The following is an 18,940-nucleotide window of genomic DNA, read 5'->3' on the forward strand; positions in this document are numbered from 1 at the left end:
CCCCTGGCACAGCTCGAGGCCATTTCCTCTTCTACGGTGGACTGATCCCCACCTCAGTACAGCCTCCCTTCAGGTAGCTGTAAAGAGAGATGCAATTTAGCTGAAACCTGCCACGTTCTGTTTTATATGAAAGGTGGAAACTGGCAAGACCACGTGTGACGGTGACAGACCGAGACCTGGTGCGGTCACAAACCGGCCACAAAAACGGGTACCACGGGAACGGCAGCTGCCTTCAGAAATGGTCTGACGAGCGGATGGTCACACGGAGTTTTGGTTTCCGTGGAAGATGAAGTGAGGAAGGCAGGCGGCCGGGTGGCGAGCGGATCAGGGAGGAATGCACCGCGGGGCGCGGCACGATCAGCCTTGCCTGGCTCATTCCTCAGGAACCCAGACGGAAACCTCTCACAACCGGGCAGGCAAATCCAACCTGCCACCTCTGCCCTCGCTTCTCGTTCGACTCGGGCGGCCAACGGCCCCGAAGCCAAACCCCGCCAGGGGGGATCCCGGCCAGCGCCCCCGCTTCCCCGCGCCTCTCCAGTCCCCGCCGAGCGGCACAGCCGCCCCCCCCCGCCCCGCCCGCCGGAGCCCCCGCGCCCGGGGCCAGCCCCGCCGGGGCCGCCGCGCCGGCGGAGGCAGCGGGCGGGCACCTCCCCGAGCGGCCCCCGCGGTCCTGACGGCGTTTCCGGGCGGGGGAGCGGGGATGTGCGTCCGGGTTGGGTCGGCCCTAGTGAGCGGTTTCCTCTCGCGTTCCCTCCTTCCCTCCCTCGCCGTCGCTGAGGTGGAGCCGCCGGCAGCCCCGCTCCTGCAAGTGGTTGGTGAGAGGGGCCGCGGGCGGGCGGGGAGCGGGCGGCGGCGGCAGCGCCCCGGGCGGGAGGGAGCTGCCGGCTCCGGCGGGATGGCGGGGAGCGGGGCCGGGAGGCGACCGGGATGGGGCACGGGAGCGGGGCCGGGGCTGCGGGAGCGGGGCCGGGGCGGCCGAGCCTGCGTCCTCGGCGGGGCCGCGGCGGCAGCGCCCCCGGGCAGGGCCGGGAGGTGGCCCGGGCAGCTCCTGGCGCGGAGACCCCCGGAGGTGTCTCTGCCGAGCCTCGGTCCTCGCTGAAGACGGCCCTCCGAGGACCTAGCGGCAGTTCTAACGGTGCTTGGCGAATACCCGGTACAAACATAGAAGTACTAACGTCGGCTGCAGCCAGAGGCAGTTCAGAAACGTGGTCTGCCTGGGCGAGCCGGGTGCAGGGCATCGGGCAGCCCAGCTTCTCCAGCGCGGGGTGCGGCCGTGGTGATGGGCAAAGCCTTGGCAATAGCTGCGTTTTCTCCTGTCAAAGCCGGTTTACTGACCTCTGTGGAGGACATTTGCCGCTCTGCGGGTGCTGAGCGCTACTGTGTCGATATCCTGGCACAGCAAAATGAGGGGGAAACTTTTAGCTTTTCTGTGCATCTCCCTTTTTTTCCCCCAGCATTAAAAAAACCCACACTGAAATTGAAATAAGTATCTTTACTGTAAACGAAATAAATTATTTTCCATTTTTGCACATTGGAATTTTTTTATATATATAAAAATACCAATTCTGCAATAACTGCTTGCACTGTGAACTTTGTCCATGCACTTCAGTGACTTGGCTTTGTCTCTAGTTAATGTACAGTGTACATGGGCAAAATTATCATAGAATGGTTTGGGTTGGAAGGGACCTTAAAGATGATCTAGTTCCAACTCCCCTGCATGGGCAGGGACACCTCCCTCTAGACCAAGTTGCTGAAAACCCTCTCCAGCCTGGCCTTGAACACTTCCAGGGATGGGGCATCCACAACCTGTGCCAGCATCTCACCACCCTCACAGTGGAGGGTTTCTTCTCAATATCTAATCAAAGTGTACCCTCTTTCATCTCTAAAACCATTTTCCCTCATCCTATCATTACATGCCCTTGTAAAGAGTCCCTCCCCAGCTTTCCTTTAGGCCCCTTCAGGTACGGGAAGGCCATTATGAGGTCTCCCTGGAGCCTTCTCCAGGCTGACCAGCCCCAGCTCTCTCAGCCTGTCTTCACAGGAGAGATGCTCCAGCCCTCGGATCATCTTTGTGGCCCTCCTCTGGACTTGCTCCAGCAGGTTAAATTAAACCAGAAAGAAATTAGGTGGCTCCCCTGCAGTGGCCATGTGATGTGAGGTTATGGTCACACCTAATACGATATATAGGCTTTTAAAATGTAAATAGTACAGTATGTTTTTTCTTATAATGATTTTTATCAAGTTTCTCAGAAAGACAAACATATACAAGTTCACAAGAAGTGGAGTAGCGGATATAATGACAGAATGATGAAGGTTTATGAAAATATCTGAACAGGGTGTAAGACAACAGTGGCTGAAGTTAGAAGTCGCCGTACTTTGGACTCATACTACATGCTGGGTTTATCAGTTCAGTGTCGTATGTGTGCATCAGGAGCGTAATCAAAGTTTGACAATATATTTGTACAGTAGAAGTAATTTTTGTCAACAGTTATATTAATTCCCAGTTAATAAGTGGCGAATTGAAGTACAGACTGTCAGAATAACTTGCCTGAGGTCACTTAAGCAGCCTGTGGCAGAACTGAAAAGAAATTACGCAATCTTTGTGAACCTTAATGTGTGATTGTATTTCCTCTTGCTTTCTATTCACAGCACTTTTATGAACATAATTAATTACTTTATTGACAGACTTGATAGTTTTCTGAATAAACTAGAGGGTCACTTGGACTGCAAAGATGTTGGAAGAAGATATGGAGGTGGCCATCAAGGTGGTGGTAGTAGGAAATGGAGCTGTTGGAAAGTCGAGTATGATTCAGCGATACTGCAAGGGGATTTTTACAAAAGACTACAAGAAAACTATTGGTGTAGATTTCCTGGAAAGACTAATCCAGTATGTATTAAACAAATGTCATGCTACTGATTTTTACCTTTCCCTCTGTTTCTTTGTTCTTTCAAAATCCTAAGATTTGCAAGGGCTTGAAACAAGGCCTGCTGTCTCCAAAGCAGGGAGTTGTTTTCTCTCTTGCACAGTGGGCTAAGATTCTATCCCTCTGTTTTCCATAGAAGATTTAGAATTATAAATCAGCAAAATAAAATTTGGAACCTCTGTCATACTAAGCTTTCTGACAAGTTTCCTCAGATTTTTCTACCACATCTTGGTTTTTCCTTTTTTTTTTTTTAATTTATTGTGAAAGAAGTGGAAGTGCTTATGATAAAATGATTACACAAATTTATTAGCCAATATAGATTAAAATTACTGTAAAAATAATTAATTAAAAATGCTATAGATTTAGCTTCTTTATGTAGTATGGGCAGATAATACCCAGTTATGTTTGATAAAATGGAAAATACTATGGTAATGAGAAATAAGAAGATTCTGTAAATTTTCTAAGCTGATTAAAATACAAAAGGACTATTATTCAGGCGCCTCAGTTTTATTTTGAAGTTATATTATTTTTCCTCACAGAGGGAAATGTAGAGAAAGAGGAGGAAAGGAAGGGGACAATGTAATATGGATTATCTGGAAAGAGCATGTAATGTAATTGAGGGACTGCTGCCCTAGCATGTGACAGAGGTAAACCGTTAAAAATATTAAGTTACATTATGTTTAAATTAAGTTACATTTGAACTGATTTACTCATATTGTAGACAGAAATATTTTTATGCCAGTTGTTTTGAATTGCTCTTGTTCCTTGTATTGATTACAAAATCCTGTCATTTATTTCAGAGTTAATGATGAAGATGTCAGGCTGATGTTATGGGACACTGCAGGTCAAGAAGAATTTGATGCAATAACTAAGGCCTACTACAGAGGTGAAAATACCATGTTTGTTTGGCAGTTGGGGTTTGTTGTGGGGTTTTTTGTTGTTGTTGATCTATACAACTCTTCAGATATTTTTCTATTCCTTTCTTCTATATTAAGAATTTTAGTTATTTCATGTGTGTGCAAAGCATTATTAGTTCACCTTTTCAGTTCTTAAATATTTTTCCTCTTCATGTAAGATCCTTGCCTTAATTTTTACTTTGTGCAGGATGCTCAGTAGTGCCCTTTAAACAAATATGTGCACAGAAACTGCACAGAATGTAGCCATTCAGACAATCAAATGCAAAATGACATTTTTCTCTGTAGAAGTGTTTTCTTACTTCTGTCAGACAGATATTTGTGAATGTTCCAAAAGCTGTGGCTGAGGCACTACAGAATTAATCCAAGGGAAAAAAAAATCTGCCAGTCATCCTAGAAAGATAGTTTACTAGGCAGAACAGTTGTCTTCCTAGTACAGACTGCTGTGAACGTGGTAAAAGAATGGAGTGATGAGGAAAGCCTATTTATTTACTTCATAAACTAGACACTATTACTCAGTCACAAAAAAGTAGTTTATCTGTTTGTTCAGTTAGAAATTACTTAGGCTTTCTTTGCACGTAACAGTGGTAGTGAAAATCTTTCCCTTTTGTTTTTTAACATGAGATATTAATGTCTTGGGAAAGATTCCATCATTCAGTTGTCAAACTAATTAACCATATGGCTTAGAAAAATGTATCAGTATAGTATAAAAATCATAGAGACATTATCTCATTTAGAGAGAAAGTAATAGGCTGTGCAGTTCCAGGGCAGTATAGTTATCTTACTTTTTGTGTTTCATTATTGGTTTTGGCAACTAATATTGTTGGAGGGTTTTTGGTAATATATCTGATTGTCGCTCATAACTGACAACATTTTATCAGAGAAAGATATTCCTTTTCCTACTTCATTTTATCATCATGTGGAAATATATAATTGTTATTTTTACAGTGACTAGTTGAGCATATGAATTTCAGAAGGTAGTACTTGCTTCACTTGGAGCTTCCTTTTTACTCTCCTGGCCTGCAGTCTTTTGTGTGCTTTGCTCTCCTCAGTTGTTCCAAGCCAAAGCCTTTTTCTTCTGATTACTGGGACAGATACACTAAAATATGGAATATTCAGAAGAACTTCAAAATACACCTACTGGCTTCACTTACCACATGTCTTGAGTATCTTGAAATCTTGTCCATAAATCGTGTCCAGCTTAGTGAAGTTAGATCTCTTCCTTCAAGATCTCCATACTGACCAGACTGCTGTGAAATAGTCATCCTGTGGATACACATTGTAGACAGTATGATGGATATATTAACAGTTTAGGCTGTTGGATACAGTGACTCTTCTGCACTAGACTTTGAGTCATGAAAAACAAGGGAAGTTATAAGAGCCTGGAATGCAATTTTGGTTTAGTATCAGGTCTGCAAGCATCTTATTATAAAAGCAAAAGGCCAAGTTTACTTTGGAAATGCAAGGATTTCATTGGCATTTATTGCTGTTAATGGGAGAATGCTTCTCAGGTAGGTAAGACAGATGCTGTCTCTTACTTCAAGCTCTGCCTCTCCCACATGTCACTGTCCCACTATGATTACATGAGGGCTTACGTACTCTCTGGTACCTTGTGTATTATCAGTTCTTCAAGGATCAGCTGCTCCTGCATTGTCACACAACAAATGCTTCAGAGCCTTTTTATGAGCCCTTCTTGTCCAGAGTCCAAATTCATTCAGCCTTGCAGAGAAACAAAAATTGCAGCTGACAGTGGATTTGTGATGTGGCTTTCTGTGTGCAATTAGTGAAGCTGTGTGCTGCTGATCATACAACATTAGGAGTCTAGCAGCCTAAATTCGAAGAGTTGAAGGAAGCTCTGTAGGTTATTTAGTAATTTATTTTTTACATTGTGTCATGCATCTTACCAGTTTCTATCCGATGGAAGTGACACATTTTCCAATTGGCTAGGTACTTCATTTATGTGCCAAGCACATACACAGGTGGCTGTCATTGGCAGCACTTTGTGTTCTCTCCATGTTACAGATGTTTCTCAAAGCAGTATTTGGTCACTTCTTCGTGCTTGCATTCTCTTTCATCTGCTAGCGCTTGTAGACTCTTGTTAGGTGTTTGATGGAAAATAGACATTTTGTTCATTAACCTTTGTTCAGTTGCTGACTAGTCAAATTCCCAGGCTCCCTGTTTTGTTGCAAAATAGATAGACTTCATCTCTCTGAGGGCTTCATAGCATTGCTCTAGCTTGCACTTGTCAACCACTTTTGGCTGTAGTGGTTGTATGATTGTGGGAGGGCTGCAAGACTCTTCTGGTCCAGTTTGGTGCAAGGCAGGCCTTTTTTGGATGCTGTTAGTGAGACCTTACAGCCTGTTAAAGACATCCAGGATCCACAGCAGTTAGAACATAAACATTAACCAAGAACTTCTGGATGATTATATCATTTGCCCTTGCATTTTATCTCAGTTTAAGGTTGAAGGAGCCACTAGCAATTTCATAGTGAACGTGTGTTTTCTATCATAGCCTGAAAAAGCTGAGGCAAAGAACAGAAAAGTGAAATTAATGTGTCAAGTATAAAGTTCTGTGTGAATCCACTCATGGCAAGGAATTCCTTTACATATTTACTATTAAATAGGCTTTGTATTGTTACGAAAGGACAAAATACAGAGTCTATGAGGATGGGATAATCAGCTGAGGATCTTTGATACCTACTCAGCTGACAAACTCATGCTCTACTTGAATCAAGTAGAAATGCCAGTACTACTCTCACGTTTTTTCTGAATTAATCTAGGTGTGCCTATCTTATCAGTAATTCTGCAGCCAATTGGACACTTTTAAAAATAAGAATACAGGCATTATCAAAGCAGTAATTATACACAAAAAATCCAGTGTCCTTTTCTTCAGTACATTAAAATAGCTTTAGGAAACAGCTTCCTACAGAGTAACTTGATTTAAAATATTCATTGCAAACATCTGGTTTTAGCTGTTATACTCCTGTCTGACACTATGTTGTGCCTTTGCTGCTGGTGTCTGATGAACACAATCTGTTATAAGACTCTATTTGGAGTGGATAAGTGACATCATAATGTTACTAACTCTTTTGAATATGGCAAGTCACTGCATACGGAAGGGTGTTTCTGTGCTTAAATCCTGGGTTTGTCTTTTTTCCTTTTTCCTTTTTTTTTTCTCTTAGAGCTCCTACATGGACATTATGGTTTCTTAAACTTGTTTATGTTCTCAATAAAAATACTGAGTATTTAGCAATATTCTTAGAAGATTAAAATAATTTACCTGATAAGAACTCTGCCCTGCAGCATCTTCTGGTGAACTCTGTTTCTATGTAACTTCTGCATTATACTGAAACATACTTTCAGAAACATCACATTAGATGCTGTTTTGAATTGAGGATGAGAAGAATAGTTCTTCTTCTGTTCTTAAATAAGCATTTTGCAGGGCTATTGGGTTAGTAAATTATTATATTTCTTACAATCCAGTGATTAAAACCTTCAGCAGTATTTGGAAATACACAATGGGATGTAGAAGATATGTATAGAATTTGTCATTGTTGATACACAAATGTATCTCTTGATGAGGAAAAACACTTCCCTTTACAGTTGTTTGTTCGCTTCCTGGTAAGAACCCTTAAGTATCAGAATTTTTAAGGGCCTAAAATGTTTTAGTGTAATTCTTAATAATAGCTTATTCTGTAATTCTCTTAAAAAGAAGTATGGCCAAGCTCAGTTATTTTTACTGTCCCCATCCACTGCATTCTACATGTATTATACATTAATTTAATAGGGAGGTCTGAGGCAGTAAGTCACCACCTTTAACCTACCATGTGCTAGGACTTCTCCCTCTAAATGTACTATTAACAAGTTATCCCTGTGTTTTAGCATTCAGAAGGAATGGGTGGAGGGAGGGATATAAAGTGCCTTAGAGTGGAAACTTCACAATGGATTACTTAGTCTTAACATTGGCCAAGATGATGTTTACAGATATTTTAACAAATACTCTCATCTCCAGGAAAGTAGAGAACTTGAGAGCCTTTATTAAGCTAGACTGCAAGATGATAGGTTAAATTCAGCATTGACAAATGCAAAACAACCTGCTTTGGAAAAAATAGTGTTACACCTACCTCCCAGGATTCTAAGTGGATTCTATCAGAAGAATGGCATACATTAGAGCATGGTGTGGGCACTAGGGAAAAGAAACAAAATTTTAGAGCACAAGTAACAGGGAAGATTATACTACCTTGCTACTGTTTTATTGGAAGAACTTGATTTGAAATTCTGAGGGCAGTTCTTACTTTTCTGTATAAAACCATACCAGAGCATTCTTAATGGCATGTGAAAGAATGTTAAAGAGCCATAGGAAAACTTTCATAAAGGTAGACTGAACCTGGCTTTTAAAAGATTAGTGAAAGGAAACCTAATAAAAGATCTCAAGTGTTATGTGTCAAATAAATACAAACAGAATACAGGAATTGGAGATGTGTGGTGAAATTCATAGATAAAAGGAAATTCATACTGATTAAGTAATTTTTCATACTATATGTAATTATGTTGGGTTTTTGGCCACAAGATAACTAAAGTCTCAAAGACATTAGCTACCCATTTCTTTTACACTCTGTTACTAAATATCAAGTATATTAAGACCATATGAATAAGCAAGTGTTTCTCCATGTGTTTATGTGCAAAGAAAAGTAGTTTCTTGAGCATAACATAGGGCTACTGGACAGTCAAAAGACCACTCACTAATGAGTGACCACTCAAGTGTGGATGTACCTTCTCAGTATCTATGCATTTTAACTGTTGTTTGCTAAGGCTGTTAGAAAACCATAACAAAAACGGTACAGTTTTTTTTCTATAATTCCTAGTAGTGCTGTGATACAATGAGTATGAATTAGAAATACACTTATTTTCTCCAAAAAGCTACTAAACTATTTGCTTGAAATAATCCCAGCTTTCTCTGAAAACTTTGTTTTCTACTTTTCAAAATCCAGATGACTAGCACAAAGAATAAGGTGACATGTACTTTAGATATAGTACATACGGAAAAATATTTCCCTTCTGGCTGCCATTAAGCTGTCTGCAAAGCAGTGTGCAATAAGCAAACCTCCCATCTGCTTTTTCCAGCCTTTCCACACCCCCTTGTATTCCTTTCCCCTGCATATATGCAACATGCTGGAAATAGCTTGAAAGGTAAGAGAGCTGTAGCCATAATGATAAAAATAATATGGCAATCTATTTTCATTTGGAGAATTTATGACCATTGGTTTGACACAAGCTGGTGGTAAAAGAGCACTTCTGTGGGAAAGACTCGAAAAATCCCTCATGCTTAAAATACTTTATACACCATTCTTTTTTTAATGTTTGTTGGTTCATTTGTATTTATTTGTATTTGTAATTGATTTGTATATTTGTAGGAGCCCAGGCTTGTGTTCTTGTGTTTTCTACAACTGACAGAGAGTCTTTCAAAGCAATTCCTACCTGGAAGGAGAAAGTCATGAGTGAAGTTGGAGACATTCCTACAGTTCTTGTCCAGAATAAGATTGATCTTCTTGACGACTCTTGTATAAAGAAGTAGGAGTTTTATCTTCCTGTTTTTAAAGAACAATATATGTCCCAATATACACACAATTTTTAAAACAATCCATGGGAATTTCTGGTGAAGACTTACAGTATCTAAGTTGTCAGGCCTATGCCCTGCATCAAGTGTTCCCTAGAAGCCCAGGTGACAGGTATTGCTGCATGAGTATAGTTGCTTGGGCAGATGTATTTGCCAACCTAGGAGCTTTTGTTTGCTTCATACCTTCTTCCGAAGTGTCAGCCAAAAAAAAAATAGAGGAATAGCCTGAAGAGTTTGGTTGTGCCATGATATTAATCAATTAAAAAAAAAACAAACAGAAATTCTGAAACTAACTTTTCTCTCCTGATAAAATTTCCAGTTACTGTTAAACTGTACTGTGCACCTTTGAAGTTACATTGTCTAGTTTGGTTAGTGAATGCTTGCTAAAATGATGAAGTATTAAACAGACTGTTTGAAAAAATATCTTGATATTCTTTGCTTTTCTTTCATTTGTTTTTATTGCTCATTTTTATCAAAATGTTGTAACTAGAGAAATTCATATCTGTTAATATTCTTGAATTGCATGGTGCTGATCCTTCTTCACGATATTTTCCTTTACACATTTTACTGTCAGTCCATTCTGTCTTTGTATATATGTATATATACATACATATATACATAAATGTATATATGACCAATTTCATTTTTGCCAGCTTAACAAATGCTGCTAACTTTTGTTTACCACAGCGTGTCATGTAGAAAATACAGCATGATGAAGTTGATCATTCTCCACTTCTTTATTTCTGCCATCTTCCTGAGAGATTTAAATTACTTCTTTTTTTTGCTGTTTCCTGCACTGGCTTCCTTTGTTCTCTGTTTGCTATCATTGATGGCATAAGTCAGCTTCTACTCCCTCTGCAAAGAATACCAAGGATTTTTCAAAGAAAAAGCAAAATTGCATTTGAACTCCTTCCTTATTCATGATATGTCGCTTAGTTTTTGCTCTCAATATACTCCACCTGCCTCAGTAGCTTCATCTTTCTGATAACCTGATTTGCATTGGTGAAATTTTCCTAAGTTTTGTCAGCTTTTCCTTGAAATTTAGCACAAGTTCTCTTTCATTTTGCAAAGCAAAGCAATTCTTCATTTCATCTCTGCACTCACTGGATTCCATAATTTACTGCTTCTTTTAAAAATATACTTAAGGATTACTTTGCTGTTGTTGTTTTGATTTTTCAGTGGTAATTGTTCTGATTCTAGTTCTGTTAATTACAGCCTCCTTCCTTTTGGTTTCTCTGACACATGTCTTTGAACCCTTGGGAAATGTTAGTTAATGAAGTCAATAAATACTGAAAAGCAATTACTTCTGTTTATAAAGTGGATGTAAAATATCTTCCTGTTATAGTGGAGATACGGTAAAGAATTGAAGCATCAGATATTTTTTGACTGAGTTTCCTAACCCACCTTGCTGCATTTAACTTGCCACAAGGCATTTTGTCTGTAAGAACAAGTGTTGACAAATAATATAAAATTAGTCATCTTCTGTTTTGCAGTGAAGAGGCAGAAGCTCTGGCAAAAAAGCTAAAATTAAGGTTTTACCGAGCATCTGTGAAGGAAGACCTAAATGTAACTGAAGGTAGGAGGTGCAGTAGAGTAGGTGTCTGTCCTGTCCTCTGCTGTTTAGCACTGTACATCTCTCTAGTTTGAAGCTGGTCTGTTACTTCCCATGCTGTTGCATGTTTTTTTATTTCTTAGCAGCACACTTTAAACATAAATAATTACTTTATATCAGTGCTTCAGGCCCATTTCTTTGTGTACATCTTCCCTTTCTCTTCCACAAGCAGTGCATAGCTTCAGTATTTAGAAGTGCTAGTGTGTTAAGGCTGCTTAGTTCTAATGACTGTAAGTAAGCTCTGAGCTTTTAAAAAATTACTACAATATATAAATTGTCGATGAGATTATTTTGTAATTGCTAATAGTTAATAATTGATACAATTAATAGTTTAGTTGTAATTAACTACAGTACATTAAAAGATTGGATATCTTGCAGCCTTTTGGCTACTGATAATATGTTACTAGTTTCCAAGTATCACTTTTTAATTTATCTATTTACTTCCATAAGAGTACTGTTAGAAAATTCAGTCACTGCACTGTCTTTTGTGGAGTAGGTTTGAATAACCATGAATTATAGTCACTAATAACTTATGCTTCATTTAATCAGGCAAACTTAATACTAAACTGTTTCTCTTCTGCTAACATCTTTCACCTTGGAAAAAACACCTACAAGAGAAAATGTAACATGTTTCTGTATTATCTTTACATGTGCTATTAACTACAGATGTAAATAAATGTAACATAGATTGGTTCTGAAAATTCTCTTATAGGTGTAAATTTTTTCAGAATCCTAGGTAGAGTTTTTATACCTCAGTACAAATGAGGGGTAGCATTAGTTAATGAAAAAGATGTTGCTACCATGTTTTATTAGTAGCCTTACTTTACTGCTATTACTGTAAGGCTTCTTGCAATATATATATACATACATATATACACACACACACATATATATACATATGCATATATATAGAGAGAGAGCTTAAAAATGTTCCAAGTTGCATGAATTGGAACATTTGTCAATATGTATGTGCCAGCTTTATTATGGGAGTATTGAGATGTTTGTCTGCTGTGGGGTACCCTATTACTGCATACTGTAAGACCTGGGTAGACATTGGATTCTGCTCAGGTACAAAGGCTTGCTGAGAGAGAATCACTTAACCAGATCATGCTAAACCTGTGGTATCAAATGCACTTTTGTCACCACACAGAATTTTGATACAAAAGTTATTTTTAAGCATACTCTGATGTACCTTTTTTCTTTTTAATGTTCCAGTTTTTAAGTACTTGGCTGATAAATATCTTCAAAGGCTCAAGCAACAAACCACTGAGGATCCAGAACTAGTCCATACAAGCAGTAACAAGATTGGTATGTATACTGTAATAAAAAAACAGAAGACAGTATTTTGTGCCATCAAAGCTTATGGTCTCATCTGTTTCTTTATGGAGTTAATACAGAGTGAATCAGGGTCTAATTATTACTTTCTTATCTTAGGATATTGTCTCCTTTCCTTCTGTAAAATAACTTCATGACTGCAAGTTGCAAGATTGTCTAACTTGTGTACTAAAGTTTCCTGCTAACGTTTCACAAGTGGCCTTTTATTAAATTCATTTAAACAAACATTGTGTAAGGACTTGAGAGAGAATGCTTGTTGGGTTTTTTTAAATGTAATTAGTATTAGTGTTACTCATCTTGGTGCGGATTTACAAGAGACTCATGGTGAAAGAATCTGGCGAATAATCAGAAGGCCTTTGTAAACTGCCTTTTGTAAAGGAACACTGAACTTCTGTAGTCCTTCTTTAAAGCATTCCTGAGTCAGTTCATTTATTTTCCTTAAAGCACTCCCTTTTTATTCAGGCTTTTTCCTTACCTTTATCTCAGCAAAGATTCCAACGTTAAAATTGTCGTGTTTTGCTTTCATTGTATTACTCAACTAACCATAACTTTGTTACCATGCACTTAGCGCTCACATACGTAGATGAGTGCGTATGTGCCCTTCAATTGCATAGATATATACCAGCTTCAAATATTGCCTGGCTAGTAATTCCAACTGGCTCTACTTCAAATTCAGCTGCAGAATTGACCCAGAAATGGATAAAGCTTGTAAAAACTAGAGTGTGCATTTGAGGTACGCTACGCTGCCTCAGTAAGTGTTGTGTCTTAACTATTAATGTATTGGGCTGCAGAAAGTGAAGAAATACAAATACTTTTCTTGTCTTTAATTTCTGTAGGTGTTTTTAATACAGCTGGTGGAAGTTATTCCAACCAAAATTCTAACACTCTTAATGGTGGAGATGTCATCAACCTTAGACCAAACAAACAGAGGACCAAGAAAAACAGAAGTCTTTTTAGCAGCTGCAGCATACCTTAGACCACTTTTGGAGGGAAGAAGACAACCCAGTGTATTGGATGGAGTTGTGCAATTGAGTACAGAACAAAGCCAGCTGTAGAGGTATTTTTACCAGTGCTTTAGCAAATCTTGTGCCTATGGGATCCTTGATAGAGGGTGGATTCATATTAAACTTGCTGATGCAGTGGTTTTTGGTGTGTAGCGTGAGACACCTGGTGGCGAAACACAGAATCGTGGCTGCCCCCCCGCACTTTGTAAAAATTAGGCAAGCTTCTCCTTTTCCAAGGTATTATTTACAGAGCTATGAACTAACTGTTGCTGAATTGCAAAGCACATTTAACGTAAGGATAATACTTACAAGTATAGGTACAGACCATAACACTATGGCCCAAGGTAATGTAGCAGCCTTGAAACTAAATTTCAAAGAAATGAAATTTAAAGAAAATGTTAGAATTGGTTATGAGACTAAGAAGATAAATGAAGAACAAAAAGAAGACACTACATTTTATGCCTGACTGTAGTATTATGGATTCTGGTAGGTCTGTTGGCGCAATATACTTGTGTTATGTATGAGTGCTAAGATATGTATGTAAACATTTGGTATGAATATGTAGGCTAAATTCCAGTGTATATGTTACTTGGGGATCAGCTAATGATGATAAAATAGCATCTTCAAAAAATTTTTTCCTTTAAAAATGTTGCATTTCGATGAGACCTTCACAGCTGCTGCTGCGTATGTTTAACTTGCTATACTTTGGTCCTAGAAGCTTAGATTTTTAAATATATGGTGCCAAAAATGCTCCTTCTTTTTACTTAATGCTGTGCTATGGATATTTTTGTAAGTTCATTTTTCTCAGTTTTAACCAGTTGAACAAGTAACACAGTCTTTGACACTGATAGCTATTCGGAAGGAATATACAATCTAATCATATTCCTATTCAAATTTGATTGTTGTATCCTGTGTCTTCTATGAAGAAGGATCTTGCAGTGTGGTGTCACAGAAGACCATTGGAGAAATTTTTCATAGATACCATAAACTAATTTATGGAAAATCCAAAAAATTGCAGCTGATGACTGAATTAAGGTCGACAAGATTCTAAGTCAGCTGCTGGTTGCAGAAAATCTAATCTGCAAGGCCAGAGACATGGCAAACAATTTACAAAGTGATTAAGTAATTTTACAGAGTTGATTTAGAAGTTTAGGAGCCCAAATAGAATTTAAAGTTATTTGGGCTTAGGCTCCTAAATTGCTACGGTGCTTTTAAAAATGCTAAGCAAGATACCTTTTATTTACCAAAAATAAACACTTTTTAATCCTCTTCAAAAGCATGCATGCCTTTAAAAAAAATATCCATTTGTTTACATGTTTTTGTATGCTATTATATAATTTTAACTTTCTAGGATTTCTACAGCAAACCTGCCAGTGACAAATGCAAAATATGCTGCTTGAAAAAAATCAGAGTTTTAATAGTTTTTTTAATGGTATATGAGAACAAAAATGGGTTGAGTGATCCTGTATATTTCTGGAGGAAGGACTTTTCACTGTGTGAATTCATGTAAGAAGCCTGACTGACTTTGTTTCTAAGTCAATGAGTATGAAAACTGAAATGTAACTCTCTTTCCCCCTGTCTGCAGGGAGACAAGTGGGTGGCAAGTTATGCACAAACACTAAAGATCTCTGAACTCTGTATTTTATGTTTACTACATTAGACTTTCAACCAATTACTGTTGTTTCTTTGACAAGCTGTTAGAGTATCTCCTGTTGCTGGCAAGAAGGCAGCCTTCAAGGCACTCGATCCCCTTTGCTATTGCAGCAAAACTCTGTTCTTCAACGTAATGTTTCTTACATTTTCTCTTGGATAAAGGCCTTTATTTTTTAACAAGTGCATTTAATCACTGGATGGATGTATAAATTGAGTCAAGTCCTCTCTGTCTTAGCAATTTAAGAAGGTACTTATCCTAAGACTTATGATTGTACATCATGAGGCCACCTTACAACTTCAGGATGTAGGATAGAGTGTATGCATGAAGAATTTTGACAACTGTTTGTAATACAGAAACTTTTATATCTCATTGTCTGTTGGTTTCACTTTTTAAAATTATTTTTTCTTGAAAAAGAAACACCACCACAAAGCGTCTGAAACAGTTAGGGTTTTTTTTGTTTGTCTTACAGAGTACTAAAAAAGTCTTTATTACATATAATGACCATTGTACTATTACATGTTACACTACGGACCATGTACTATTACATAAGCCCGTTTGTATTTAAGATCTGTCATTATAAACCACTGTTTTAAGGACTGAAAAGTCAGTAGAAATTTTCATAGGTGGAGACTTGACAGACTTACTAAATTTAGGATACATTGAAATTCAGTACACATATACTGTAACGTAGGAATATATATTTGCAGCATTGGTATCAGTTTTAATTTCATTCTCATCTTAAATCCAAAGTGGGTCTTCGTTGTAACTTTGCGGTGCATGTTCTCCAATACCACTGAGATGGAGGCTGTCCACATCAGCATTTTTCTGGAGAGTGCTCTGCATGTACACTGCTTGCAAATGTAATTTTTATCCTGATGGGGTCAGTGTGGAGATGTAAATCAGATGACTTGCATATTGCAGAACTCCTTAGGTATTCACTACTTAGAGGTAGTTAACTTTGGCTTTTTGGATGCAGAGACATGCCTGAACTTCTAGCACTTGCAATAATGTGAATAATTTTTATTATAAACATTGCCCCATATTCCACTCAAATCATTCTCATTAAAATATCTTACGTTTTAGTTATATAAACCTGCAGGTGCTGGGCTGGCAATAAAAATGCCCTTCTCTGGGCCTCTGTGTGACTGCGTGGTGGAAGGAGATGCAGCTCTGTTAGACCTGTGGTAGATCAGCATCTTAGATTAGGAGCATTCCTACCACAAAACATGGAGTTTGTTCTGTGAGACTAAGCTAATCACACTCCTCTTCTGTCTGTTAATAGCTCTTGAATAGCACATTGGGTGTATTATCTAAATCTTGGCAAAATTCTTTGCTTTCAGCTGAAAATGCTACCACTAGTGGAAAACGTGAGCAGTTGTTAATGCCTTAGTGAGATGAGCGTTCACTGAAGAGTAGGACACTGAAGCATCTGTCGCTCCTGTGTTGCATCCATTCAGTGAATGGGTGTTCTCCCAGGAAGTGGGGCATCATTTGATGCAAAGTGGTAATGCTAGGAATGTATTTCCAACTGGAAATAAAAAATCTCAAGTTTTAAGAATGATCACACTAAGAGTTCTTTACTGTGAGAGTGACAGCGCACTGGAACAGGCTGCCCAGAGAGGTTGTGGAGTCTCCTTCACTGGAGACATTCAAAACCCAGCTGGACACGTTACTGTGTGATGTGCTCTAGGTGACCCGGCTCTGGCAGGGGGGTTGGACTAGATGATATTTCGAGGTCCCTTCCAGCCCCTAAGATTCTGTGATTCTATGTGATTTTTCTGCATGTGTATGTGTGTAGTTAATTAAAAAAAAAAACAACCACAAATGTTGTTCCACTTCAGACAGTTTTAGAACTTTCCTATTTTCAGTGTTTCTTGAGGCAATGCTTACATTTTTTAGACCAACTGCCCAAATTACCATACTGTCAGTCTTACTTTCTGTTTTATTGTTTTATGCTTCAGTACAATTGTCTTTTTCTTTTCTCTCCCCTTGATTGTTGGGCTACAGCAGATCTGACATTAGTTTTCCTTTGCATCTCTTCTGTGGATGTATGATATACTGAAGGGAATTGAGCAGCTGTACACCTCATACTGCCTGGAGGTTACATAGGGGTACATGCATAATACTCAGTGAACGTGCACTTTGAACCTGTTAATTCATCTACTCAAGTTAATAGCCACCAGTTAATAATAGAATTAATTACTTGCACTGCAGAACCCTCCTGTGGGAGTTCAGTCATACAGGAAACTAACAGACAGGCTTTTTGGATTCCAGTGACAGTACCTAAGCCCCTGCTGCTTTTCTAAATGTAGTCATAGACCTTTGGTTGATGTTGCAGAACCTGAACTGTGATTGTACATAAGCTAGAGAGGAAGTGTGGTCCAACAAACTTGGTTTCATCAAAACTACCTTACCATCTTTTTGTAGGAAGGAACACCTGGGCATATCTTCTTTTTAATGCTCAAATAGTATTGTCAGAACAAAAATACTTCTCTGTTAAATATGGCATCCAAACAGGTAATCAAGAAAAAAATGCTGCAATGTTTAGATTTAAGATGAAAGGTGCTATAATAGACTAAGAGAAACTTGTAAACAGTTCCATTTTTATGAGTTATCTCAAAGCCAGGTGAGAACTAGTATGAACTAGACTCATTCTCAGGTTTCTAATAGTAGGGTAATACTGATAAATAATTTGTGGAGTGAGTGTTCTTTCTTTCACTGAGTTAAATGTGGTTCAGCAGAACCGACTGAAGTTGGTCAAAAGAAGTAAAAATTAATCTGGACCAGGAAAAATACTGCTTTTGTTGCTAGGATAAAGATGCATTGTTTTTAATAAATTACTTTTATTTGCAAGTCCACGTGAATCTGAATGGCTGAAACAGATAATGTACATAAATGTTTTTATCACTCTTGTGATCTCAAGTGAATGTAATACATTTTTAGAAAAAAAGTCAACATAACTTACAGTACATCTTCAAGTGGAAAAATAAATGTTTAAAACTTAATATTCTGTGCATGCCATTCCTGTAAAACCTTTATGAGTTAAATCTGGTGTTCTCTTGTAAGTTACATGAGTTGTATCATGCAACTTAAACATGTTTAATTGGTTACTGTTTGATCTGATACAAGTCACTACTTTTGTGGTTATGTTAAAATGTTAGTGTATTGAGTTGCAAAAAAAAATGGTTATAACCCTGTAGCAGGACAGCTGGAATCTGTTCAAGAAACTCACATGCCTGTTCTTTATCCCTGTGATGAGAACAGTATCTATGTGAGCACACACAGGTACTCTCAGAGGAACCCAGGTGGGCATTCCAGCCAAACAGAAACACTGTTCCTGAGCTCTTCTCTCTGATTTCTCCAACACAGTTAAAATACATATTCTCTTCTCCTCTTTCTGGCCATTTTATTTTTCATCACTGGTGTGGCTAATACCGTGACAAGATTTAAATGAATGTTTGTAGATATTGGAAGTGGCATTAAAATATTACTAATATATGAAAGAGGCCTGATGCATTTTCTGAAAAGAAACATGTAAATAGTCACAGGGGGCTTTTTAGGGGGGGTATTTTTTTTTATTAAATCAGAACTTGCAGCATATGGGTCTGCCTCTTTACTCAGGTGTCTCAGGAATCTGGGAAGTTATGCACTCCTGCTTCCTTTTTCATGCAGCTTTGCACACAGAAAAAAAACATTCCCTTGCTTAACACCCCAATAAAGATTAATTAGGGATGTTTTAGGCAAGAAAAAAATCTTGAAATGTGAGAATGACAGTTTTTTAGTAACCTATTTTTAGTGAGGAAGCGCTTAACTACAGTTAAGTGAAGAACCTGAGAAAGCTGAAGAGCTGACACTCTCTTGGTGAGGTTTGTCAAGCTCT

General features: G+C 38.5%; 1 protein-coding gene across 4 annotated transcripts; it reads left to right on the forward strand.

The window, feature by feature from the left end:
- The first annotated feature begins 712 nt into the window (after window positions 1–712).
- On the forward strand, window positions 713–15,429 carry RAB23 (RAB23, member RAS oncogene family). 4 transcript variants are annotated; one of them, XM_051614702.1, is made up of 7 exons: window positions 713–815; window positions 2,650–2,887; window positions 3,725–3,810; window positions 9,253–9,409; window positions 10,949–11,031; window positions 12,283–12,375; window positions 13,239–15,429. In XM_051614702.1, the coding sequence occupies exons 2-7, from the start codon at window positions 2,733–2,735 to the stop codon at window positions 13,376–13,378; spliced, it is 714 nt and encodes a 237-aa protein (XP_051470662.1). In that variant the 5' UTR covers window positions 713–815; window positions 2,650–2,732; the 3' UTR covers window positions 13,379–15,429. The 4 variants fall into 4 exon arrangements, with proteins under 4 accessions (XP_051470662.1, XP_051470664.1, XP_051470663.1 ...); XM_051614704.1 differs by having other exon boundaries at window positions 2,686–2,887; XM_051614703.1 differs by having other exon boundaries at window positions 713–811.
- The last annotated feature ends 3,511 nt before the right edge of the window (window positions 15,430–18,940 follow it).

Source organism: Apus apus, chromosome 3, assembly GCF_020740795.1.
Source record: "Apus apus isolate bApuApu2 chromosome 3, bApuApu2.pri.cur, whole genome shotgun sequence".
NCBI lineage: Eukaryota > Metazoa > Chordata > Aves > Apodiformes > Apodidae > Apus > Apus apus.

What these genes read in the sequence shown, in the direction of transcription:
- RAB23 (XM_051614702.1), top strand. Translation starts at nt 2,733, where the DNA reads ATGTTGGAAGAAGATATGGAGGTGGCCATCAAGGTGGTGGTAGTAGGA. An exon ending in GACGACTCTTGTATAAAGAA is followed by an intron (nt 9,410 to 10,948) that starts GTAGGAGTTTTA and finishes TCTGTTTTGCAG; the next exon opens with TGAAGAGGCAGAAGCTCTGG. An exon ending in AGACCTAAATGTAACTGAAG is followed by an intron (nt 11,032 to 12,282) that starts GTAGGAGGTGCA and finishes TTAATGTTCCAG; the next exon opens with TTTTTAAGTACTTGGCTGAT.